We start from the raw sequence: 27,919 nt of genomic DNA, 5'->3' as shown, positions 1-27,919 counted from the left end.
TGAGGGATTTAGTTGATGAGAAAATGACACGCAATTCAGTCGTGGTGGTGACGTCAGTCATCGCTTCCTCCGTCATGCTCCATGCGGGGAACTATTTTAGGATCTAGAACGCCAGTTTTATTTTGAGCGCGTATTCTGGTGGATTTTCATAAAAATGCGCGATCTTTTTTTGTATTCACAGCTCACAGTGCGCTGAGAGCGCATTCATTGCGCAATGCGCTTTAAAGCTTGCTGCGTTTCAGGCAGCGAGGCGCATGTAGGCTTATAAGAACTGTGGAGGAGCTCGTATTTATTTTCTTTCTTTTTTTCCACCCGGCCGAGTTGTTTTTATTTCACTTTTCAGTTCATTGCATTTTTCCCATTCATGACGACACGCCCTATCGTATTTATTTGTCTAGATTGGCACAACAAATCTCGCACATTACACGGCGTTGAAATCACATGGAGTAAATCCACACGACCAAGATTGATGAAATAAATCTAGCCGATCTATCGCTTTTTAGCAATGGATGTCTTTCGTGTTCTTCAACTTGTGACAGTATTTTTGATTGAGATTTTATCCTCGCGCCAACACGAATACTTTCAGGTTTCTGGTCAAGAGCAACAGACCACACATAAAACGTCGGAAGCAAGTGAGGTGGCACCTGTCAGAAAATACAAGAAGGATCATTTCGATTTCACAACAGGTAGGAGAGTATTAATTGATGATCAGTGTTCGGTATGATAAATACGGTGGACTTATTTATGTATTTTCATCTATCCACATATTTTTTTTATTCTTGATCGCATGAATGGATAGGCAGACGTGAACCTCCATAATTAATTATTTCAGTAAGATTCTTTGCCTAAGAAACTATTATCATTTTTATATTCCTTACTAAACAAGCGAAAATAATTTCTTAGGCAACTCATGTTTAGTTTGCTCAAATTTTTATATGATTTTTGGCACTCTTACAAATGTCTACTCTTCAAAATTAAATGAAAAAAAGCAATGTCAAATGAAACCTTTGAGAAATAGGCCTTGATCTCATTTTAGGGTCTTGATAGCAGTGGCGTATCTAGGGGGCACGTGCCTCGGACGCCACTTTTACGGGGCTCAAAATACAGGCCGGCTTATTCGACCGAAAGCCGGACAAGCAAACGACTCCATAGCTGGATGGCATGGACCCTGAATTAGTTTACAAAAATGCATGGCTGCCGCGTATTATCCGTGGTCTTCCCGCCGAAATGACGTAATATATGACGTCACTACAAAATGGCCCTATTTCACAAGGCTACACATAGCATGAATTCAAGGGAGAATATCTCAAGCAAACAATGTTTGTTTTTTATGAAACTTTCAAAATATATTGTTCGAGTAATGCTTAAGAAACATGCAAAATGTTAGTAACAAATATTACTGTTTACGCAAATTTAGTCATGAATTTTGCATATTATTAGTTTGGGAGATTTCTTGCTTCAAAAATTGTCGAAAATCGATTAAGAATTTTTTGTTTTTTGTTTTAGTGTACTTGGATATATTTCCTGTCAAGCATAATATCATTCTCTTTGTCTATATCTCTGCTTTTAGAAAATGTGTCAGTAATTTGAAATGACATTATAGACTGTGGTTTCAGCCCCCTTTTCAATATAATGTATATAGAAATCATGCATTCTTGGCCTGTTTTTCACCATAAAAGGTGTGTGAACGATATACTTACTTAATTGATGTTTCCTACATTTTGCATGCTATTAAATCTTCCAAAAAAAACATGTCATCTTCATTATGTCTGCGCTAATAAATAAATGATTTCAGCAAAGATTGATTGATATATATATAGGCTGCGTTTTCAGCCTAGTTTTCAACTAACCTATACCATGTATGACTGCATAACTCGAGTCGAAATGCGGGTTCCCGTGCACCATCCATGCCATCATAATATATTTATTCAACTATGAACATTCCTATAACTGCATGTTGGCAAGCCTTCCTTCTTGAACACTATCTTTGCCACAACCACTACTCAATTTGCATTCACTGTTCTTTATGAGGAGATAATGGATATGCATATAAGGCCAATAGCGTTTGAATGATTCCTTTCATGGGAATTATATAAACAGGGCTTTGTATTTTTGGAACCTAGATTACATAACATACATTATATATTGCTATGGTTGAGCACTAGCATTATAATGTGAATTAAATATTTGTTCAAAAGTATGTTACCTACATTCCTAGTCCTAATAACAAACCCTTGCAATATCACAATATGATTCTACAATGTAGCAGTGGTCAGGTGGTGTAAACCATGTCCACCATATGCTATGGAATGTCCTCGCAAATATGGCGAACTTATTCCGCCATAATTTTTGACCAACCAACATTCGAAAACAATGTTAGGCCAGGGTGCTTTATTGTAAACTTTTAAAACAAATGACAAATAAGACATAAATAAATTAATAAATTAATAAACAAATAAATAAACAATATTAATGGAGAAATGAATGAATAAAGAGAGAGAAATGTTTAATCCAAACCGAAAGGCTATTTTTGATGGATGTCTCTCTAACCTAGCTGTTTGGTAATAAAATGTTTATAAGCTTTGAACTCTTTTGAAAGCAAAACAGTGAAATGAGTTAATTAAGGTTACGTTTTTGTAGTCCTAATGTCCTCATATCTTATGAAGCTTATTATGGACATTTTAGACATGTTATCATTTTTCCATTAAACGTGGACATAAGGTTAGACTATAATCAGGTATGACGGATCATCTTGCACGAGTTACACACAGTAAACAAATTATTATACAACGCTGTTTAATATATGAACCTTACAGTAATTGTTTAAACAGTTCAAACAAGTGTTTAAATCTTAAGCAACAAAGTGTAATTTTCAATATCTAATTTTCAATAAATTAAACATGATTGTTTAAACGGTTAAACAAATACTGTAAGGTTCATATAGTAAACAGCGTTGTATAAAATCTTAAACAGCGTTTTTACAGTGCAGGTCACGTGATCCAGGTCAAAGCTCAATTTAGGTCAATGAACTTTTAACATGTTGGGGTATAATAAAAATGAAAATTTCCACCCAAACAAACAGTTGATTTGAATAAAAAGAGAAAAGTTCAACAAGCATAACATTCCATTAAAATCTGATGTAAAATAAGAAAGTTATGACATTTTAAAGTTTTGCTTAATTTAAAAAAACAGTTATATGCACATCCTGGTTAGTATGCAAATGAGGAGACTGATGACGTCATCCACTCACTATTTCTTTTGTATTTTATTATATGAAATATTCTAATTTTCTCCTCATTGTCAAGTGAAACAACGAATAATTCCTCCCTGAACATGTGGAATTATCATTGTTCAATACTATATGGTTCAGTCAAGTTGGTCCTTATTGTCATATAGGCCTATGTATAAAATGAAATATTGCATAATTCAAACAATAAAAAACAAAAGAAATAGTGAGTGAAGGACATCATCGACTGCCTCATTTGCATGACACTGAATTTTCCATATCACTGTTTTGTGAAAAATAAGCGAAACTTTAAAATGTTATAACTTTCTTACATCAGATCTTGATGAAATTTTCAGCGTTATGCTAGTTTGATTTTCCTCTCTCTATTCAAATCAACATTTTTCTGGGGTGGACTTGACCTTTAACCATGCAAGGTTATGATTTTGAAATGTCGTAACTTTAAGAGGAAGTGTATGGACCTAGTTCATGAAGCTTGGACATGTGGGTATCAACTATCACTAATCATCATGTACAAGATGTAGGTCAAATGTCAAGGTCAGGGGTCATTTTGGGCCAATGAAATTTGACTACGTTGTGCTATCAATAATAAAAAAAAATTAAACCAAGGTTGAATTTTTTTTTCATTTCAAGAAATTTCGAAAGTATGAATCTCAGTTTCATAAAAATTTCATATAATGGCTATTAATTATACAGCAAACGGATGAAGAATTGAATTTCAGGTCACTAAGCGAATGTCAAAGCTCATATAGCGGTCAATCAACAATTCCTCACAATTAATTCATAATAATTTTGTCATATAATGTACATTTTTGTCTGAAACCATAACTCAAAAAGATTTGCCCATATTAATTCATTATATTTTGTCATATTATGTTATCTATTTTATATATGTTCTATTATTTTGCTCACATGTCACTTTTTGATTATTTTAAATTGTTAAATAAATCTAAAGGGCCTTAATGTTGTCTGCCCTTTTCGATGGTTATTTACAATTTTTAAAGTTTTCTCTTGTTAAATTTTTGTTTTATCTTTATGCTACGTTATTGCAATGACATTTTATTAGGATTCAAACTTGTAGGACCTACGCTTTTTTAAACCTTTTTTTAATATCCCTTGACAAGTTTTACTTTGTATGTTTTACTTTTCTAAACAAAATACAAATACAAATATCAACTTTGAAGAAATAAATATAAAGATTTTGAAGCCCTAGTTGTCACGATCGAATTTATTTCAATCTAGGTCAATTCACAACTATTTCATTAATTTAGAATTACCCGATCAGGCCTAGATTGAATGAATATACATGATTAATGGGGTGTTGCAAGAAACTTGCGATCAATATTTATTGGAAGTCTTTTTTTGGTCCCTAGATCAATCATAATTATGTCTTGCAATTAATTGCACTATCGTGAATGATTGACAATGTACTTCTTGAAAAAAGAGGAGTGTAATCCGATTTGCTGCAGCTTATGTTGATCTATCGACTGAAGAATTACAACAGAATATTTGCAATTGATTGCAAATATTTTCTAGCAACACCCCTTAGCCCCAGATGAATTTTTTTTTTTTCGCACGACACAGGTACAGGGCCTTTTGGGAGTGTGATCGACGATGGGAATTCAATGATTGGCGCTCAACTTGGACTTCATGATCACATAGGGGATGGTGATAAAAATACTTCATCTGTTCCAGCTGAAATCTATACCGACGATAGGAGCAAGTCACATCGCAATAGGCAGAAAATATCACCCTCAAGTGTGGATTCGGATGCATACTACATAAATTCGACTTATCCGGGGGAGATCGATAATAGGTCTGCTGGCTTCATATCAACAGGTAATTTTAGAAAGTGGACTACAGACGTGATTGATTTATTTATTGAAAACTTCATTCAATTATTAATTAATTTCTTCATCCATTGTTTGGTTGGAAAGTCAATGAACTGATTGATTGAATGACTTATTTACTGATTGACAGACTGATTAATTGATTGATTAACGTGTCTATTAAATGGAAGACTGATTTATTAATTACTGATATATTGTCTGATTGGCTGGCTTATAGAGAGTGTGTTAGTCGAGTCCAACTATGCGAGTCCGAAACCGGGCCCGGGACTTCGAATCCGAGTCTGAGTTCGAGTCTGAATCCCTCAACATTGTGTCGATTAAATGACTGATTGATTGAATGTCTGGCTGTAAATAATTATGATCGATTGCTTGTTAACTGATTCATTGATTAAGCGACTTATTTATCGATTTATCTATTTTTCTATAGTGTCTGACTTAATTGTATGTTGTGTTCATTACTTGCATTTTATGTAATTTCTTTTGTGTTTTGCTTTGTTTTTGTTGGTTTGCATTTTTTTTGTGGGGGGGGGGGGGGAGGTGAGCCCTTACCAGTCGGTCAGAGTTTTCAGAAAGTCAGTTCTTCTATTCAGTTCAAATTAACCTATACTAGAAGCATGGCTTCGTAATAACTTACGTTTATTTTTTTCATGTATTTTATTTTCAAAATCCGGATTATTTTTCTTATTTGTTATTCTATTATTATTATTATTTTCATTATTATCAGCTCTGTGACTTGCAAGGTTTACAAATGATATAATGTCTTTAATTGCAAACATTTTCCCTTTAATTCATATCGATTAAAGGAGCCTATAACGGAGAGGATGAAGGTTTTACTAATAACTCGAATGTTGGCGCGGGATCGCCACCGACAGAGATGATATCATCTCTAGAGAAACATATATATCACAGAATTAAACCACGTAAGCTTCGCCCCGAAGATATCTTCATATCTAAAGAAGTAAGCTCATCGTTCTTGGGGATAGGTCGCGAACGGCGAAGGTTAGTGATCTCCTAATATTTCCCTACTGTAAAGAGCACAGTGTCCCGCAGTTTGTGCCACAGTGTGTTCACAGTGTGGAACACGTTGTGAAAATATCTTTACACTGTTGCATTCGAGCATTATTGTGATCATACTGTGATCACACTGTGTGACACTGTTTTTTTTCCAACAGGGTTGATTCGCGGGTGGTTGGTGGTCTGATTGGTTGGTTTGATCGTTGGTTGGTTGGTTGTCTGGTTTGGTGGTTGGTTGGTTGTCTGATTGATTGGTTGGTTGGTTGTTTGGTAGGTTGGTTGGTTGGTTGGTTGGTTGGATGGATGGTGGTAGACGGTTTTCTGATTGGTTGGTTGGTTGGTTGGTTGAATTGATGGGTGGTTGGTTGGTTGGTTGCAGTGGCGTACCTAGGATTTTTCACAGGGGGGGCAAAATCGGCCGCCAAAAAAATTGACAAGCAAAAAAAAAAAAAAAAAAAAAAAAAAAAAAAAAAAAAAAAGGTCTTCAAGCTCGTCAGGGGGGGCAAAAAAGGTCTTTTAAGCTCGTCAGGGGGGGCAGGTATATGTCTTTTGTATGAGTTGTGGCTCGTCAGGGGGGCAGAGTGCCCCCCCTGCCCCCCCCCCCCCCGTAGGTACGCTAGTTGTTGGTTGGCTGTCTGGTTTGGTGGTTGGTTGGTTGGTTGTCTGGTTGGTGGTATAGGTTGGTTGTCTGATTGATTGGTTGTTTGGTAGGTTGGTTGGTTGGATGGATGGTGGTAGACGGTTTTCTGATTGGTTGGTTGGTTGGTTCGTTGAATTGATGGGTGGTTGGTTGGTTGGTTGGCTGTCTGGTTTGGTGGTTGGTTGTCTGATTGGATGGTTGGTGGTATAGGTTGGTTGTCTGATTGATTGGATGGTTGGTTGGTTGGTTCGTTGTCTGGGTAGGTGGTTGTTGTCTTGTTGGTTGGTTGTTTGACGGGTTGTCTTGTTGATTGGTTGGTTGGTTGGTTCGTTGAATTGATGGGTGGTTGGTTGGCTGTCTGGTTTGGTGGTTGGTTGTCTGATTGGATGGTTGGTGGTATAGGTTGGTTGTCTGATTGATTGGATGGTTGGTTGGTTGGTTCGTTGAATTGATGGGTGGTTGGTTGGTTGGTTGGTTGGCTGTCTGGTTTGGTGGTTGGTTGTCTGATTGGATGGTTGGTGGTATAGGTTGGTTGTCTGATTGATTGATTGATTGGATGGTTGGTTGGTTCGTTGTCTGGGTAGGTGGTTGTTGTCTTGTTGGTTGGTTGTTTGACGGGTTGTCTTGTTGATTGGTTGGTTGGTTCGTTCGTTGAATTGATGGGTGGTTGGTTGGTTGGTTGGCTGTCTGGTTTGGTGGTTGGTTGGATGGTTGGTGGTATAGGTTGGTTGTCTGATTGATTGGATGGTTGGTTGGTTGGTTGGTTCGTTGTCTGGGTAGGTGGTTGTTGTCTTGCTGGTTGGGTGGTTGGTTGGTTTTCTGGTTGGTTGGTTGTTTGACTGGTTGTCTCGTTGGGTGGTTGGTTGGTTTTCTGGTTGGTTAGTTGGATGGTTGGTTGATTGATTTATTTATTTATTTATTCATTGACTGATTGATTGATTGATTGGTGGTTTGGCTGGTTCAGTGGTTGGTTGGTTGTATGATTGGTTGGTTTGCTGGTTGTTTGGTCTTCAAGCTCATCAGGGGGGGGGCAATAAAGGTCTTCAAGCTCGTCAGGGGGGGCAAAAAAGGTCTTTTAAGCTCGTCAGGGGGAGCAGGTATATGTCTTTTGTATGGGTTGTGGCTCGTCAGGGGGGGGGGGGCAGAGTGCCCCCCCCCCTGCCCCCCCCCCGTAGGTACGCTAGTTGTTGGTTGGCTGTCTGGTTTGGTGGTTGGTTGGTTGTCTGGTTGGTGGTATAGGTTGGTTGTCTGATTGATTGGTTGTTTGGTAGGTTGGTTGGTTGGATGGATGGTGGTAGACGGTTTTCTGATTGGTTGGTTGGTTGGTTCGTTGAATTGATGGGTGGTTGGTTGGTTGGTTGGCTGTCTGGTTTGGTGGTTGGTTGTCTGATTGGATGGTTGGTGGTATAGGTTGGTTGTCTGATTGATTGGATGGTTGGTTGGTTGGTTGGTTCGTTGTCTGGGTAGGTGGTTGTTGTCTTGCTGGTTGGGTGGTTGGTTGGTTTTCTGGTTGGTTGGTTGTTTGACTGGTTGTCTCGTTGGGTGGTTGGTTGGTTTTCTGGTTGGTTAGTTGGATGGTTGGTTGATTGGATGGTTGGTTGATTTATTTATTTATTTATTTATTCATTGACTGATTGATTGATTGATTGATTGATTGGTGGTTTGGCTGGTTCAGTGGTTGGTTGGTTGTATGATTGGTTGGTTGGTTGGCTGGTTGTTTGGTTGGTTGATTTATTTATTTATTTATTTATTCATTGACTGATTGATTGATTGATTGATTGATTGATTGATTGATTGATTGATTGATTGATTGATTGATTGATTGATTGATTGGTGGTTTGGCTGGTTGGTTGGTTGGTTGGTTGGTTGTATGGTTGGTTGGATGGTTGTTTGGTTGTCTGGATTGTTGGTTTGTTGTCTGGCTGGCTTGCTGGTAGGTTGGTTGGTTGTCTAGTTGGTTAGTTGTCTGGTTAGTTAGTTTATTGGGTGAGTGGTAGGTTGTATTCCGGGGATTAATCGTGAATTATTTTTAGAATTTTATGGACTGAAATAGGTCTGTCTTACTTTCAGCATAATGAAAATGATGTGTGATGTCCAAATCTAATAGTTCCATTTCTTCTACACAGTAAAATGTTGTTTAAATTATCTTTTAATACAACGCTGTTTACTAATGAACCTTACAGTAGTTTAAAGAGTATAAACAAGTGTTTAAAATCTTAACAAAGCTTGCAATTTCAATTTTCAATTCTCAATAAATTAAACACGGTTATTTAACTATGGAACATACATTGTAAGATTCATAAGAAATAAAGGGAATATCACAGGGCCTGAACAATGAAAGAATTCATATAGGTCAATAATTTGGACGCGATGATATTATTTCGTAAATAGTATTACAGGGATGGTCCGAGCTGAAAATATTCATATCTTAATACATAGAATACAGGTCACTGAGCAAAATGCTGAAAATTTCATAAAAATCGGATAACAGATAATAAAGTTATTTAAAGGAGAATGAAACTCTTGGAGCAAGTTAGCTTTTGTGAAAGCAGAAAAATCAAAGAATAAGATCAACAAAACTTTGAGTAAAATAGGACTAGCAATAAAAGAGTTATGAGCATTTGAATGTCGAGATCACTAATGCTATGGAGATCCTCTCATTGGCAATGCGACCAAGATCTGTGATGTCACACACGTACAACTCTCCCATTCGGACACTGAAAATATACCCCAAAACATCTCTTTTTGCTCATTCTAATCATATGACAAACGATTCATCAATGATATAATGTTGTGAAACCTCTGTACTTGTCATCTCATAAAGAAAACACCTAACCTTGTGATAGACTCTATAAAAGTGAGAATATAAGTGAAATAAGTACTAAAGTAATGAGGGAGTTGTACGTGTGTGATATCACAGATCTTGGTCGCATTGCCGATGGGAGGATCTACATGGCACTAGTGATCTCAATATTCAAATGCTCATAACTTTCTTATTATTCATTCAATCTTCCTCAAACTTTCAACAATATGTTTCTTTGATTTTTCTCTTTGATATGGATTCAGCTAGTTTCAAGGGTTTTATTCTCCTTTAAGTTTAAAGTTTAGCAATATTTTGTGAAAACAGTCGTCATGAATATTCATTAGGTAGGCTTATGATGTCACATCCCCACTTTCCGTTTTCTTATGTTTTTACATAAAATCATATTTTTTTTCATTATTTCATACTTGTGTGAATAATATGTTTCCCTTATAATGAAATAAGTTGCAGCAATAAATGTCTAATGCACTAAATCAGTTGTCAATCCAATTTTTCTAGTTCTTGGAGGGAAAATTTGAATAAACCTAATTTCATATAATAAAATACAAAAGAACAAGTGGAGATGTGACATCATCAGCCCACCTAATGAATATTCATGACGATTGTTTTCACAAAATATTGCTAAACTTTAAAATACAATAATTTTGTTATTTGTTATCCGATTTTGATAAAATATTCGGCATTTTGCTCAGTGAATTCTACTCTATTTATTAAGCTATGAATATTTTCAACCCGGACCATCCCTTTAAGGCACATGTTCGTTTGAAAATATCTACGTAAATTTGAGTACAGGGGGGCGTTTCATGAAAGGACTTGTCGGACGTTTTATCCGACAAGTCCCATTTTATCCGACAGTTACCATAGTAACAGTACCTCTCAGCCAATCAACATCAGAGAAAGATGTCAGATCTGACAACTTGTCGGATGAAAATGTTGATGAAACACTCCCCTGATTATCACCTACATTAAGAGCAAGAATGAATTCTGACTCTAAATGCGGAATAAAGTTTCTCTCCTTTTTTTTGAGAAAGAGGAAAATTCAAAGGATACAGTAAAAAACGATGAGTAACATATAAGCCTGAGACGCCTATTTTAAATTTATCACCACCCCAAATAATAGTAATAACATCAACAACAATGATAATAATGATAATGGTAATAATGAATTAATAAATAAATGTAAACAAATTTAACAGAAACTAAACACTTCTAATGAGTACATATTTTCCCTTACTTAAACAGAAATGTGTATATTCGAGTAAAATCAATAATATGATAAGAATAATTATTTATGTAATGTTATTCTCATCTTCTACAGAGCAAGACATGAACCCAATAAAGGGCCTATTCCAATAAAAGATTTAAACACAGACAAATTTAAAAATTTCAGGTAAGTTTCCAATAGGCCAATTTGTATGTCCGATAGTTTATCCAGAATTTGAATTTAATTTGATTTTACCAACGACAACCTTTCTAACTCCTCTATATGTAAATTTTATCGGTATACAAAAGCGATAATTTTTCTAAGGAATGAGGAATAGTAAACTGAAGTATACTTCATATCAAAGCTATACATTCTGTGTTGGTTTCCTTTTTTGTGTGTCTAATTCGTGATTGCTCACATTTAGGATAAACTTTAATGAAGAAGTGTTATGAAATACAGGCCTAAATCCGTTTTTTTTTTTTTAATTTCCCTTTAGTTCGTCCTCCCCTTTCCAATTTATTTGATATTTTCGCTATTTTGTTGTGTATTTTGTAGCCCATGGTATGTAAATCTTTATGTTAATATGAAGTATTAATTATCTTATAGGCTCGTATTCTGAAATCCGGTTTAACTTAGACCACGGTCTATATCTGTGCTAAAACTATGGGGAGCCAACAGTTAAAAATTCTTTTTATATTGTATATTTCTTATGTTTACTATTTTGTTTCCTTTTGCTTTCATAACGAAGAAAATACTTCAGTTATCACTCCCAGACAGTTATAAACAATTTGGGTGTCATATGAGTTAATAAATTGAATGTGTACTGTTAGGGATTTGTGCTCCAATTGGCTCTCCATAGTTAAACCTCAACTTTAAACTAGGGTGTAATTCAACCTCGAGTTCAGAATACGGGCCCTAGTATTGAAATATTGGATACTCTTATGAGAATATTCTTTCTGTAAGTCCCCAAGTGTCTCCAAAAGAGAATATATTGTATTTTACGACTAGATCATCATCTATTGTAAGAAAATGTCCCCATCGTGGTCGTGGGGGCGTCGTGGTCTTGTGGTTCATGACTCTCGTCTTTCAATCTGAGGGACGTGGGTTCAATTCCCAGTCATGGCGTGTTTTCCTTCGGCAGGAAATTTACCCACATAGTGCTGCACTCAAACCAGGTGAGTTGAATACCCAGTGGGAAGAAATTCCTCGCATGCCAAAGGGCCTCTAGGCAGCTGGTGAAATAATGGAAAAAATAATGTAATGCGCAGTTGAGTATATAGTAATTATTAATATGAAAGTGATACATCATGACGTTTGCTGTAGTTTTTCTATATCTTCCGTGCTGGTGTTGGTTCAAAAAAGATAAATCAACACGGTACATCATCCGACTGTCAACACCAATAGTGAAATTTTGCTTAACACAGCATTCCCTACCGGAAAGAAGACAGTGTCCCATAATGTGTGCCACAGTGAGTTTACAGTGTGGAACACAATGTGAAATCACCTTCACACTGTTAAATTTGAGCATTTCAAACAGTGTGAATCACATATTCACACAGCATAGTCGACCATGTGAACACTCTGTGAACTGTCACACTGTCAAAGCAGGGAAGTGTTATAACACTTCCCTGGTCAAAGTGTCCGCAGTGTGAACATATCTTATACTTTTAGTATTTGAACAGTGTGAATAATATTTTCACATAGTCCACTATGTAAACACACTATGTAACTCTGTGTTCTTTCCAGCACGGTTTCATCAAGAGTTCTCGTCTGATAAGTTGCCAGATCTGACAACTTTCCTTTATTATTTCGATTAGTGGAGACGGCGCAGTTGCCATGGTAACTGTCGGATTCAACAGACTGTGTCTGATACAACATTCGCAAGTGTTTTCATGAAATGTTCCCCAGTCTGGATCCCTTTTCATGAAGACTTGTTATAATAACAAATGCAAAGTATATATGGCAAATTGAATATCAGCCAATAAGGTTGAAGGATGTCAGTAGCTATTAACGGTAATTACAACCAGTTTTATGAAACGGGGCCTTGATTTAAATAACAGTTTTAGGCTGATACTTTCAGCATCATGCTTTACACTGGTAATCACTTTGTTTTATTTGTTTATTTATTCATATATTTATTTATTTATTTATTCACCTCTTTAATAATTCCTTATCCATGTATTTATCTGCTTATAAATTAATCTATTCATTCGTTTATTTTATTTATTGATTGATTTTACAGATTCAGATTTCCAGAGAGAATAGAGTGGTTTCCTTCAGTAGGTATTCTTGAATTTATCAACATTTGATATAAATCATATATTGATATGAAGGATAGTAGTCCTAATTTTTTGTTAAAACAAAATTATACCTTATGAAGGATTGGCCAAGGAAACCAATCTGCAGGGCCCGTTTCATGAAGAGTTGCAATTGTTGTAACTTTGCCATTGTGACAACGACCATGGCAACAGGGATTTGCAGCCAATCAAAATCAAGGTTACCATGGTAGTTGCCATGATGGCAAAGTTACAACAGTTGCAATTCCTTTATGAAACGGGGCCCATGTTGGTAAGAGGTGTCCGACCGGTAAAAAGGTCAAAATCTACGATGATATGTAATTGGACGAGTTTGACTATTTTTGTCAGTCGGACAATTCACCAATACATTGTTGGTTAATTTGAACAATCTTTTTTTCTGGAGTTTAAATGGGAGGTTTTTCTATCGGTATAAGAAGTTAAAAGACCAATTAAAGACCACTACCGGTCCAAACTGGACACCGAATGAGAATCCGTATTTGACATAAATGCTTTGACTTCACAATCCGAAAGATGTGACTGGGCTTACCCCTCGGCGCTCTGTTAGGCTAACAACGTTTCTGTGCGGCCTGCACTGGACGACACTGCTGTTTTGATTCACCGATTTTCGACAAGTGCTGCTTTCTCATAGAGGGCTATTGACAATAGATTCTCAACGCTCCAACAAGTGTCTGCGTAGTGTTTGCCGAAACTCAGTATTATTAACACGAATCTAACTGAATATGTGATTTATAATAAAGGCGCTCCTCTGTTTTCTCCCAGTACGTAGAGGTTTGGGAGATGTGCGTGTACAAGAAAGGACGCAAATTCGAAGGCATCCTCGGAAAGAATCGATGGCGGAAGTGGTGTAAATGGGAGGAGGTCTACGAGATCCACAAAGATCACCACGATGAGGGCTTCACCTACGAGTTCGCAGTAAGAATATTAATAATGTTGATGATGGTGATAATGATAATAATAATAATATTAATAATAATAATGATAACAATAAAGATGATAATAAAAGTAGGAATAATAATAATAAAAACAAATAAATAGACTTACACAGCGCTTAATGAATATATTATAACAATTAAGTTAGAATGGAAACAATAACAATAATAATATAATAATGATAATGATGATAATAATAGTAGTAATAATAGTAAAAACAAATAAATAGATAGACTTACACAGCGCTTAATGAAACTATTGTTACAATTAAGTTAAAATGAAGTGTTCTATCCGCTTTACGTCATACATCTCTCCAATTTTACACTACAAGAAAAATGGATGTCTCATAAACGATTCCACTGATGTACTTCACCAGAGATGGGCTGGCAAAACAAAACTAGCCCCCCCCCCCCTGTTCAATTTGAAACAATTCTTGGAATGTGTAAGTGGTGTGGGGGAAAGGGCGTCAAGGCTTTATTACCTTAACATTTTTTGTGTGATAAAGACTTGAAAGGAAAATAGGGAAAGGATAACATTTGAAAGAAAACTGATCAATTACAAAAGTGATCCGTGTCGTGTCCGATGAGCCAATATTTTTGTTTTCATTGAAAAATCAAAATGAAATCATCCTCCCCCATCAGTTAATCAATTGCCTATGATAAAAAAATGGGGCGCTCCCCCTCCCCCATCCCCTCTCTCTCTTTCTTTCTCGCTGTTGCTCTGTTGGAGTTTACCAAACACTTAATCGACACTCCATATGATTATTTCTTAATCTTATAAAAAACAAGCTGACATCAGGATTAACTTTTCATTGAAGTAGGACCACGATTCAACCACCCGATCCAATGTTCACGAAAATGTCATAAATTCTTTTAAAGACGGTCGAGGACCGTCTGTTCATGTCCCATAAGGCTGGTCCAGTCATTTACATGTACATTTGGTTTGCCTTTAAGAAATCACCATAAATAAACAACAAAAAAATTCTTATTTTTCAGAGTGCGACTATGGCCTACATCAACTGTTTAAGGAATACTGATGATCCTCATGCCAAAAGGGACAACTGCCCAAGTAAGCCATGCCATAATCATATGTCCCTGGCCGTGTCGGTGTTGGGTGTTGGTGTAAGAAGCACAAATCAAATCAGATTCCCGCCGGCGATTTTTTTCGACCGTCAGTACTTGTGTACCCGACGCCAGAGGGCAGTATACCATGGCCGCATCTTTTTCACGAATAAGTCTATTGAATGACGATATAATACGGTCTATTAAATTTTAGTCAGACTGCGCCTTTGTAATATTCATAGCGATACGAAACGCTAGGGTATAGCGTAATTTCTGACCCATCGATCAGCGATCCTGCAATCGAATTAATGGAGGCAGGTTCACCGGCGTACAGATGGAGGTGCTGGCCGGGGGGGGGGGGGGGGGGGGGGCTCTTGCCCCTCCCCCCAAAAAAATAAAAAATAAATATAAAAAAATTCACGACCAAGGAAAAAGGGAAAGAAAAGAAAGGGATAAGAATGAAACATATTGTTTTCTGAATATTATGTCAAAATCTATCACACACTTGGTTGGATTTTGTAATAAAAATGTCAAATCTTTTGCTCGCTCCCAACTCTTTTTATTTTATGTGATACGCCATATTGAGCCCCCTCAAAATGTTCAGCTTATTACGCCCATGCGTATGTTCGAGTATCGCATAAGCATTCAGAACAGCCCTCTTGTGTCGGGTGAAAAAGTATTGACGGGGAAATAAAAATCTCTTCACTCTTTTGCTTTCGAGTTTCTTTTTAAAAATGCAAATGTAAAAGTTGCTATCCACCAGACTTGCTATTATAGCAACTTTAATTCTTTATGAAATGGGCCCCTGGTAAAAAAAAAAAAAAATGTGTACGGCAATGAATAGGAAATGTCTAAGCGAGTGAAGTTTGATAGACTCTGCACTGAAATCACTTCACATTTCTTCGAGACTATCAAGAACCATCTTAATTCTTGAATAATGTAGCAGGTTTCAAAATTTTCTTCTAGAGCCTTGTTCTAGCAATCCATGTAATGGCCCTCACATGAGTAGATGTTCTGAGACTGGAACCGATGTTTCAAAATCATACACGTGTCATTGTAATCCTGGCTGGACATATAATTCAAGGGCGAAAAAATGCGATGGTAAGTAGTAGTATAGTAGTAGTAGTAGTAGTAGTAGCACCAGCAGTAGTAGAAGTAGTAGTAGCACCAGCAGTAGTAGAAGTAGTAGCAGTAGCAGCAGCAGCAGCAGCAGTAGTAGTAGTAGTAGTAGTTGCATCAGCACTTAGTAGTAGCAGTGGTCGTAGTTGAGGTAGTAGTAGTAGTAGTAGTAGTAGTAGTAGTAGTAGTAGTAGTAGTAGTAGTAGTAATAGTTATTGCTGTAGTAATAATATTATTATTAGTAGTAGTAGTAGTAGTAGTATAGTAGTAGTAGTAGTATTGGTAGTAGTAGTAGTAGTAGTAGTAGTAGTAGTAGTAGTAGTAGCAATATTAGTACTAGTAGTAGCATCAGCAATGGTAATAGCAGTAGTAGAAATAGTCGCAGTAGTAATGGCAGCAGCAGCAGCAGTAGTAGTAGCAGTAGTAGTAGCAGCAGCAGTACTAGTAGTAGTAGTAGTAGTAGTAATAGTAGTAGTAGTAGTAGCACTAGCAGTAGTAGTCATGGTAGTTGTAGTCATGGTAATTGTATTAGCGTGAAGACGAAGGGGGTGGAGACTAATGGTATCATTTCCTCACCACCATCAGTTATTAATACAATCATTATCATATTAAAATAAACATTGTCATTATCCTTATCCTTATTGAACAGATTTAAATGTATGCGGAACAGCGAAAGAACAGTGTTCCAAGACTAATACGATTGAGTGTGTGGTAAGTTTAACTTTTTTGGCGAAGGATAATTGCATTACTTTTTTGGTGAATAAATCAAATGACACTGACTGACATGTCTATTGTCATTCGCATCATACTAGCACATATAATCACACTTTTAGGAATAATTCCTTAGAAGATCCTATTGGAACCGTTATTTTTTACCGGGATTGTTTTGACACTTATTGTGTGTTTAATTGCTGACGCCAAAATAATACGGTGCATGTTATACTTTATATTTATTCATTTTTGTCATTATTATTATTATTTCAGGGGGGGTGGGGTAAGGGTGAGGGTGACAATGAAGTCAATCCCAATGGATACCATGTTGCAGTAGGTCCATGTTTGTACGCAATCGCTAGACAATTGCTCATTTCATGTTTTTTTTTTCTTATTATTAATGAACCCAAAGAAAACAATCAGTTAACATTAACCGAAAATTGCTGTCTCATACTTCCAATGATATCCTCCTTTGTTTTGTTTATAACGTCTCAAAACTATCATGTCGCGAGAACAGGAGAAAGAAGGGTACAAACACGAATGCGTTTGCAACCGGATGTGGATGGGACCCCGTTGCGAGAAGCCCTACGACGCTTGCGTCGATTACGACAACCCTTGCGGTCAGTACGGAATCTGTACGGCGCACGCAGGACAGAGGACATGGACGTGCAAGTGCATGGAAGGATGGGGAGGTGAGACATGGCCCCTGTCGCAGAAAGAGAGTTGCAATCAAAATGCAACTTGAGAAATGAATTACAACTTTTGGCTCATCCAATCAGAAATCTTGGGGACTTTAGTGTTATGTGCTATAATTTTAACACCGCTCTTTTCAATATTTTCCCCGCCTTAAGGACTCTTTTCTTTGTCCAATTTTAGTGTATCACTTTTATGGGATGTTGATAACATGTAATCTATCAAGGAAAATCATCATTTATACAAAGAAACATGACTGATTATTGGTCATGCTGGTTATTCATTTAATGCTTTTATGGTTTTATAATGGAAATTAAAACGAGGAAATAGATTTTGGGTTCATGCATAGAACTAGGTGAACTTTAAAGTGAATTCAAAATTGCAATGAAACAGTTAGAACAGTAGAAGATATAGGGGTGAAAAAGAAGGTATTCAAAAATAAAATGTTGTACCTCAGGGAAGCGTGCTAGGGCCTATAATGTTTACCTTCAGCGATGACCAAGTACATTACCAGCCGGTCATACCTTTCATGATCTTGGCACATCAACGAATATAAAAAAGGGTGTTTGGGAAAATAAAATTAATTACACGATAAAGGGCATCGCTGGTGCTAAAGGGAGCCTGTATAATCACCTCGCTAGATCGACCTGTCCAAATACGCCACTGTTTTTCCTTCTCGGAGGGAACTGCACTCTTCGACAATCTTTTTGTAAAAGAATAAATGTTTATTCAGAATAAACATCATTCACATATATTAAATTAAATTATTTTCAAAAAATAATTACGTTTATAGAAAACATTCCTGCCACTTTATTTTGCTCCACATTTTTAGAGTTGATAAATTATGATTTTTAGAAAGGGGAGTAAATTCTGCCACGTGATTTCAATATTCCTTTCTATTTTTGTATAAACACTGTCCACATTTCATGTTTACATTATAAACACTAATAACCGATTGTGTCATGTGTGATGGCAATTGACACCTCTCTACCTATTTTTATTTCAGATGACCCTGCCCAGGAAGGCCGAGACTGCAAGCGAAAGAACCAGGTTTGCGACAACGTGGTGTGTTTGAACGGTGGAGAATGCCAGGCTTCCAAGTCACAGCGCGAAGCAACCTGCATATGCACTGAAGAATGGCGAGGGGACACGTGTAATGAACGTAAGTGTACTGTACCTTAACCCATTGGCGGCAGAAGCCAAAAAATTTAGGGGGGGGATTATTAATAAAATTTTACAAGCCCCCCCCCAAAAAAAAAAAAAAAAAAAAAAAAAAAAAAAAAGGTTATCAATTTTAGGGAGGGATAACCAAAATATTTTGACAAAAAAAAAAAAGTCATCAAAAAATTTAGGGGGGATCGTCCCCCATTTCAAATTTAGGGGGGACACGTCCTCCCGCCCCCCCCCCCGCTTCCGCCGCCTATGCCTTAACCTTATCTAGCATGTCTAGGAACACTCCGTTAAAAAGATTTTTGGATGAAGTATACCCTAAATTGAATGGGGTTGTCATCATGTATGATCACAATCTACCTCTTTATAAAGATATCTATCCACACTGTGCTACATTCGAGTTTGATAAAGTATTGAGTATCTCGGAGGAAATTTCCTTAAACGGCCTGTGCGCAAGAGAAGAAGGGGGATGCAACAGTGTACATAAGTCAAAAGATAATCACAATTTTTAAAAGTCGCAGGTAGCAAAAATAAGAGGGATAAAAAAGAATACGTCTTTCCCATATAAAATTGCCATTGCTTGACATTGATAGTAACATTTTAACATGTTTTAAGATACAGTATAAAAAGTAACGTCTAGGACGATGCGCTTTTTGTGTCAGCCAAAAAGGAACGTGTCTGGCAATATTTTGAATGCTCTGAACTGCTGAATATGGAGTTGAAGCAAAGTCAGAATATGAATATGTTCTTTTCACGCTCTGTGCATGGTCAATGACCACCGTCGATTGGTCACTGTGCCACATCATCACCGACCTCAGCGATGCCTTCGTGGACGATGTGGCAACCTTGGAGCAAGTGCTCCGTATCTTGCGGCTATGATGGTACCCGAATACGGAAGCGGGACTGTGACCATAAAGACGCGGTCTTCTGCGGGCCCGGAACCGATGAAGAGCATGCCGTCTGCAACGGACCCGTTTGCAAAGTCGACGGTAAGAACAGATTGCCAGCTTATCGCATGGGGGGGGGGGGGGGGGCAAGGGGGTCACTAGCATCTCAAATCAATTGAGGTGATAATCAATAATATTGGTTTCTTGGAATCGATTTAATCGGTTAGTATTTACTTCCAGGCTCCGCCATAACATTAACTATTTATATGGTAATTCGCCAAACAATGGTAACTTGCATGGAATACTTTTGATTGTCTGTTTAGTTTCGTTGCCATGGTAGTTACTATTGGATGGCAAAGTTACCATGATAGTAACTTTTGTGAAACAGGGCTCTGGTTTTAAGAGAAAATAAAAAAAAAAACACCAGAAAATAAAAAGAGAGATAAGTCAGTGATGATTAGCCTCCAGAATGCCTAAAAAAAATAAATTATTTCTAATTAATTATTTTTACATCTGCTCCTACCTTAGGAAACGCTATAAAAATAAATAGTTCTTGTAATACTTTTATTGTGACTCTGTTGCCCGTAATCTGAAGTCTTCCCATAATTTTAGTCCAGAGTGAGACCACGGTCTTAGTTCAACCCGAGTTCAGAATACGGGCATATGGGTTATTTAAACTATATATGAAACGATATGAAACTTTGTCCCATTTCTCCTCGCTATAGGTGTATGGGGCGAATGGATAAAGGTTACCGACTGCTCCTATAACTGTGGCGGAGGACACTACATCCAGGCGCGAAACTGTGAATACGATTCTGATGACCCGGAAGCTTTCGGCAAGTCGTGCGAGGGAAGGGCCATCGTTTACGCAGACTGTAACATCATGAGCTGCTCAAAATCAGGTATCACATTGTTCGCTTTGATAAAAAATTTTCACGCTCTTAATTAATTGGAACTATACCATGCAACTTTTCCTTCTCAGTGTCCCGCTCGCATGCTATAATTGAAGATGTTTTGTGTGTCAATTGCTTATTTACAGAACATTTTTTTCTCAAAGATATAAGCAAACTAATTTTTCTAATGCCATGAGAATTTTGAATAGGCCATATCACTAAAGACGACTATTGTTGATAAAGAGCCTCCTAACAAGCATTTGCGAATGCCTTTGTGCTATCTTGTGAGATAGATATAGCGATTCATGCTAGTCTACAAATGTAGACCCACATCTGCAGTGTGTGTACCACAGCTGATTCAAGGAGTCTGCATAGCAGACTAGGTCTACTGTGGCTGCAGATGTGGCGCGATTCGCTCGCCCTTTCAGGCTGGTTTGCTTTGCAAACCAGCAGCAGCAGCGCTTTGCGCGCTGAGATCCCACCTCACGAGCCATTCAGAGTCTGCATAGCAGACTAGTGGCAGCCTGGCTTGGGACCAAACGGTTGCGCATGTTCGCAAACTAACTGTGAAAGGGGCTTGAAAAGGAGCCGCGTGCGGATTCCTGCAGTAAAAAACAGCATTCAGGTACATCTTCCCCTTTAATTTCATTTTTTCGTTGTTCTGTATATCGTCTAAATGTAAAACTAAAATCATTGAAAAATATGACAATCATACAGAAATAAGAAATAATTGATGTAATGCAGCTGAATTTTACTATAATTATAATTACAGATAAACGATGGCTAAGGGTAAATATAAACAGTTTAGCACGGACCATTGTCAGCCAGACGGACAATGCTGCAGGAGGTATGTATTTCTTCTTCTTGAGAAGGGGCGGAATGTGTTCATAGCCCCTGCCGCCAAGCTACGGCTTTCAAATGCAGCTCGTCCATTTTTTGTTTGTTATGATTCATGAATTATGTAATATTTCTTGGTATCTGATAGTTGACTAAATTGAAATTGATAATCGAATTGAAATAAGACCATAGATGTTACCATAAACGTTCGCTTAAATATATTTAAACTGTTAGACACATTTTATCTGTAAATCAGGGAAATTGCTATTCATTCCGTTTTAAGTTCGAACAGTTGAACTGACCATAAATGAAGAAGTTTTAGTTACAGTCAAATATATTCCAAAACTTTAAACAATTGATATCATGCAAATACTTTACAGTACAAACAAAGTGGCACTTGTGTAGCCCCCCCCCCCCCCCCCCCCTCCAGCATCTTGAATTCTTGAATTTGTACCAATCAAAGAGCTTTATCATCAGCTTTCTATGATTTCATGTCATTCTTTGTTTTAAAAACCAATGCCATTTGGTAGCGGACATCATTTTGAAACATTATTATTTTATTTTTGTAAATTTGTTTTGTTTGGTGATCTCAGATTGGGGCGCATGGAATTCCTGGGCCGACTGTTCAACGACATGCGATGTCGGTTTCCGGTCGAGGAATCGGGTTTGTCTCAGCAGCATCGGTGCTTGTGTAGGAAGTTCAGAGGAAATCGAGGATTGCAACTTGAAACACTGTGACAAAGAAGCAGGTCAAAGGAAGATCATGGTTTACATGGTTTATGCGAATGCTTTTAATGAACCACTATGTCATGTTTCCTAAAGACTTGTTATGATAACACATGTACAGTTTAATAAGAAGTTTTCAAATGGAATGATCTCAGTAAGCTTTAAACTGTAATTGCAAATGAGCTATTTATAGCATATTTCATTTCGAAATTAGACTTTATTGGATGATATTATTGTCTGCAGCTCTCATGCTAAATACATTTTTTATTATTATGACGCTTTCGAGGATGAACATTGCATCACTGAATTGATGGTTTATTTTACAATAACTTATCGTGGATGTTTAGGGATATTTATACGACCAATCAATGTCTTTCTTTGAAAAATACCCTCTGATATATACCTTTCTTGTTTTTATGGTAATTATGCATATTGCCACTTTTTTCCTTTTTCTATCAGGGTTTCTTCCATGGGGATCGTGGACTTACTGGACGAAATGCGAAGAAGACGTCGATTTCTGCTACAGATATCGTGAATGCCCTTACAGCATCACTGATGAAGGTAGCTCAAGTATACATTTCTCATTTTCCATAAAAGGGACGTAAAGTAAAAGAGAGAGAGGGAGGTAGAAAATAAAAACACTAATAGGTTTAAGCACTGGATATGAGTATGAACCACGAATGTCTTGATAAACTACCTGACCTCTTTTATTTACAAGGATCTCATGTTCTTCAGTCTTTACTCTTGAGTAGTATAGAGATCCAATAACCGAGTTTTCTCAACCACAAAGCAGACGCTTTCAGGAACGTTTAAAATCTATTGAAACTTTTAAGTGCTTGTCAAATCACAGTGAAAGGCTTAGAGTTCATTGTCGAAAATTGGTGAACTGAGACAGCAGATCGTCGTGAAATCATGAGCTGACGAAAATTGAAAATCTGTCATTTGTCCAGGACGACATTGCTGTTTTCATTCACTGATTTTCGACAAAGGCTGCTTTGTGATGAAGGGCTTCTTCAATAGATTCCCAACGTTCCATATAGAGTCTGCGTAGTGGCTGCATCAGTGATGCGGTCCATGCACACATTTCGACCGCTGCGAAAACTGCGCCATAAGGTGACACCTGCAAAATGATCCCAGGCCAACAAAAATCTATTAACTATTGCCAATGACAGACAGTCGGTTTGGAGACGGGTTTTTAGGCGTGACTTAAGGATGACTAAGTCGGTTCGTCTTTCTTTTAATATGCCTTTAGTTACAGTCGGCACTCGCATTGATCCCCAGTTAATAATTTTCATCTTTTACATGTTTTACATTCTTTATCAGAGTTCCGTGAGGCATGTCCTGGCAAGTCTTCTCAATCGGTACCTTGTGAAGCAGATGGATGTGGCGAATTACAAGAGGAAGAAAAACAAGAAGAAAAGGAGAAGCCTAAAGAAGAGCAAAAGGACGCAGGTGAATTCACTTTTTTTTAATACTATTTATTTCATTTTTTTACTGTTCTTTTTATTGCATAGCCAGTAGTTTCAAGTTTGTTGTTGACAGGTTCTGTAACGCGCAGGGTTGGTGTAGTGTTTGACCGACTTTATCTTGAAATAGGGATTTATTAGTCTTCGCCCGAATATTACACCGGTCACATTATCGAACTTAAAGCCAAGCTGGTGTTGGTGTTTTATCTATCTTACACCGAATACAGCACCGAACTTGAAATGGTGCTGGTGTTAAGTGCCCGACCCATTTTTTTTTTCTTGTCACGACACCGAACCTGAAATAAACCAGCTGCTGGAACAGACTTCGATGGGTGTCGAGCATTTCTAAACACCAGTAGCTGTTGAATAAAAAACCCTTTTGATCTGCATTTGTTTTGTCATTTAATTGTTAGTATAGTATACAAATGAACCATTTAAGGAATTTGAGCATTATGAGGTAATTAAGTAATAAACGATGTGAGTAATATTTGCATAGGGTTGAGGGTACTCGCAGTCTATTGGCATACGGAGATGTGCCGCTTTCATTTGGAACTTGAATGGACTATCTATTTGCCATGTGTCTTGTGTCTCTCGATGCTCTATATAGTACCTCCATGGGCACAGGGAGGTGCGCAGTGGGGACCACCGATGCAGGCGCCACAGAACATGGCGAGGGAAAGAGGTGCAGCCGCTGGTGAAAGCAGTGCTCTCGGGGTGGGATCGATAGCAGCCCTTGGGGCAATTGGCTACATGGGAAAGATGTAAGTTGCCTTTGACGAAAACTACTACGTTCGATGTGTTTGTAGTTTTACATTTGGTGCTAGAAGTAACTGAACCTACCAGAAAATGATCATATCCAAAAAGTGTTCAAATTCTGTAATCTTTTCGATATTTGATTTGAAGTCGGGTGATAGAATATTACATTTTATATACATGTAGTTTGTTTCTCTGGGCTCGCCTGGACATTGTAGCATTGGTGTCTATTCTAGGGTCCAACACTCGGCATGAAGGAGTGCATTTACTGGTTGGGTTCACTAACCTTTTAGCACCGCTGTATATAAAGATCTAAAGGTTTTTTTTTTTCTCACAGCGACAAGGTTTTCTGTGGAGCATTTCATCAACAGTTGTCCAACAACTCGTCAAATCTGATAACTTTCCTTTAATATGATTGGCTGTGGAGCCGGGTAACCATGGTAACTGTCGGGTAAACGACGACAGGTCCTTTCATTAAACGCTTCCCTGAATTCCAAATTTGATAAGATAATAATGGAAAAAAAAGCCAGAAAGTTATTCAAACTTACCATGTATATTAACTTTAATGTTATTGCGTTATTTGCCGGGTTTAGCTTTCACGATTCTCAAAACTTTAATAATTTGGTTTTATGATTCACATAGTGTTTTACTTGTATTTTTTTTTTTTAATTATTTGATGTCAGAGTTTTCACCAAGTTCCAGAAAAAGCGGAAAAGACAAAAGAAGAAGAAGGATGATGCAGCAGTGTGAATGATTCTGCATGATGACGAATACCAGCAGTGAAAGCTAGCAGTCTTCAATGATCAATGTTGGCTCTGTGCCCTTTCTCAAAGCCGATGGCCTGTATTCATGGCCCTGAGAATCGGGGGTGCGGGGATATCTTGTACTTTTCAATGCAATATATTAAGTACAGACAACTGGGCGAATAGTACCAGAAGTTAGCAAAAATGTGGCGTCAATGCACATTTGAGTGAAAAGCACTCCCAATATTTTAGTGCCGCGTGTGTTATTCTCCATAGGCAAGCAACCTCTGAAATTATGTAGAGGTTTGCAAAAATGGAAAAGTATAATAAAAATAACCTTCATTTCTGTAGTAAACTTGTTTCTTTCCCTTTTTTTTTTGCTTGTAACATTTCTCGTGACCAAAAATGATGTTCATTTTGTAGTGAAACCTTTTTTTTCTGCTTGTCAAATTTAAGTTAGCACCCGTCTGTAAAAAAAAGTCGTTCCACGGGAACTGGCCTGTCTACTCTGAACTAGGGCTTGTAGTAGAGGTCCGATCGTGAACGTGTGATTGTTCTAAGATATTCGTAGAAAGTTATATACTATTTGTAACTTTGTACAAATATCATAAACTACGTATACACGCGATTGTTTAAAAAAATGCATAATTTGTAACTTTCGAATTTTTACAACTTGACGAAGTATTTTGTGAAAAAAATTGCGACCATCTTACTCGAGGGCCAAATAAATTTCATTTGCTACTTGAGAATGTGGTAATTTCTTGTCTACTCCCTCCTCTCTTTCTATCTCTCTTGATCTATTTAGATGTCATGTCAATACATTCACTATAAATTATGATTATCTTTGAAATTATTTGTACTTCAATTTTAATGTTAATATGTATATTATTTTTATGAGGAATATGATATGTTCTTATATATTGTATAAATTAGGTCTACGATGTAATAACGATTTCTTTATGTTTGTTACATGTAAGGGACAAATGCAATGTAAAAGCTCAAATTTTAGCATCCTCGTCTTAAAGAATGTTGTATTGTGTGCATTTTGTATTAGTTCGGTTCATATCTATTTTGAACATTTATTTATAATACACATTTGATTGATTGTATCTCTATATTATCACTGTACATTGTTTTGTTTGAATAATATATGCATTTTATGTTGCAAATACGAGTAAAGTGAAGTGAAACAAACTGTTATATGATACTGCACAACATTCTAAGTGCGATTTCAATTCTCACTCAGCATTTTATTACAAATATTACATTCCTTTCCATTCGTATAAAACAATAAAGTTAAGAGAAGATTATGGTAACACATTTGCTATTGCAAATTACCATATTCTTCCCTGTCTATCTCACACACACGCACAACCTCACGCGCGCATACACACACCATCTTGTAATTGACAATCGGGGACGCACTATCATTAACCGCCAAAGTGGGGACGTGTGTTTGTGGTCTGGTACATCAAAGGATTGGATTTAATCCACTAAACAGGATTATTTTCGGACATATCATAAGTTCGATTTCCGAGGAAGCTTCCAACCCCGTACACACACAGCTTGATGTGATTTTGCCTAGCGGGAACGTTTTGGAAATAGGGCATTAATGATACAAAACCGTTCGGAATGAGATGAGGAGTCCATTGGTACCGTTATCAGGATCGGGGATATTCACATTTGCAGGAAGTTCCGCTGGATGGGTAAAATGTATGGAGATGTCCCCAGAACATACACGCCCAGGTTTATTCAAACGCAAACAAAACGCAACGCACAAACTTACACACAAACACACATCTAACTTATGACAGCACTAAATTATTTTATTTTGTATAAACATACAGAGCCTAATATAGGCTTCGACCCTCATCCCTCTCCACCCCCCTCAAAGTATGATGCCAATCTATAGGTTCATATCTCCCTTAGATAGCTTGATGTGCCTCTATCTTCCATGGCCATAGGCCTACAGAACCCTTTAGACTCTTCCACTTTCTCTCCCCCCCCCCCCCCGAACCCCCTCCCCTCTACTCTCTTCCTTCGTCTCTCTTTTTCCCTCTCTCTCTCTCCCATAGTCTTTCTGTTATGTATGTTCATATCTTCCTTATATAGCATGATATGCCTTTATCTTCCATAGCCAAATGCGTACAGAGCCCCTTAGACTTATCCACTTTTCACTCCCCCCCCCTCCCTCTCTACTCTCTTCCTTCGTCGCTCTTTCTCCCGCTCTCTCCCATACTCTTCCTTGTGTTATGTATGTTCATGGCCTCGTCTTACAAAGAGTTACGATTGATCCGATCAGTCGCGGCTATGGACGGCCCGCAGCATCAACATGTATTATGCATCTTTGTTCAAAATATTTTCTAACTTTGATGTATAATCATGCATTCATTGTTTTTTGGAAAATTCACTGTGCTTCTCTTTGTTAACAAAGGACATTGTGCCAATTTCCTATAGAAAAAAATTATGACAGTGATGGATTTCCAGAATTACGTTTGATGGGATCAATCGTAACTCTTTGTAAGACGGGGCACATATCACTTTCAGACAGCATGGTATGCCTTTCTCTTGCATAACCATACACGTTTCCATAGTATTTCCCCTCTTTGTTTTTCATCTTTCTCTTTCTACATCCCCTTTTCTCTCCTGCACTCTCCTTCTTTCTCTCCCACTCACTCACGCACACATCCATCCTCTTTCCGATGCACACACAAACATTTGTACACATACCCTGACGCACACCAAAGACCCCATTCACATCATGCACAAGATTTCAGTGCCAAGTAAAACACATTGCATGTGCAACAAGTTCTTCCAATCAATCCATCGTCTTATCCAC

General features: G+C 37.4%; 1 protein-coding gene across 1 annotated transcript; it reads left to right on the top strand.

The window, feature by feature from the left end:
• Nucleotides 1-98: 98 nt before the first annotated feature.
• LOC129282382 (uncharacterized) lies at nucleotides 99-27,240 on the top strand. The gene is made up of 19 exons (XM_064113825.1): nucleotides 99-686; nucleotides 4,829-5,083; nucleotides 5,898-6,093; nucleotides 10,888-10,959; nucleotides 13,016-13,052; nucleotides 13,851-14,003; nucleotides 15,017-15,089; nucleotides 16,049-16,183; nucleotides 16,851-16,912; nucleotides 17,430-17,604; nucleotides 18,612-18,767; nucleotides 19,594-19,764; nucleotides 20,388-20,564; nucleotides 21,328-21,402; nucleotides 21,986-22,141; nucleotides 22,578-22,679; nucleotides 23,442-23,570; nucleotides 24,192-24,345; nucleotides 25,021-27,240. Exons 1-19 carry the CDS (start codon nucleotides 506-508, stop codon nucleotides 25,085-25,087), a joined length of 2,526 nt encoding a protein of 841 aa, XP_063969895.1. The 5' UTR covers nucleotides 99-505; the 3' UTR covers nucleotides 25,088-27,240.
• The last annotated feature ends 679 nt before the right edge of the window (nucleotides 27,241-27,919 follow it).

The sequence above is a fragment of the Lytechinus pictus genome, chromosome 19 (assembly GCF_037042905.1).
Source record: "Lytechinus pictus isolate F3 Inbred chromosome 19, Lp3.0, whole genome shotgun sequence".
Classification (NCBI taxonomy): Eukaryota; Metazoa; Echinodermata; class Echinoidea; order Temnopleuroida; family Toxopneustidae; genus Lytechinus; species Lytechinus pictus.
Note: the sequence above shows the minus strand (reverse complement) of the source record. Positions and strands in the feature narration are given on the sequence as shown.

Bases quoted from the DNA above. Each gene is read 5' to 3' on its own strand.
- LOC129282382 (XM_064113825.1), top strand. From the start codon at position 506: ATGGATGTCTTTCGTGTTCTTCAACTTGTGACAGTATTTTTGATTGAG. The intron at 6,094-10,887 runs GTTAGTGATCTC...CATCTTCTACAG, and splicing joins ATAGGTCGCGAACGGCGAAG to AGCAAGACATGAACCCAATA. The intron at 17,605-18,611 runs GTGAGACATGGC...TTTTTATTTCAG, and splicing joins GTGCATGGAAGGATGGGGAG to ATGACCCTGCCCAGGAAGGC.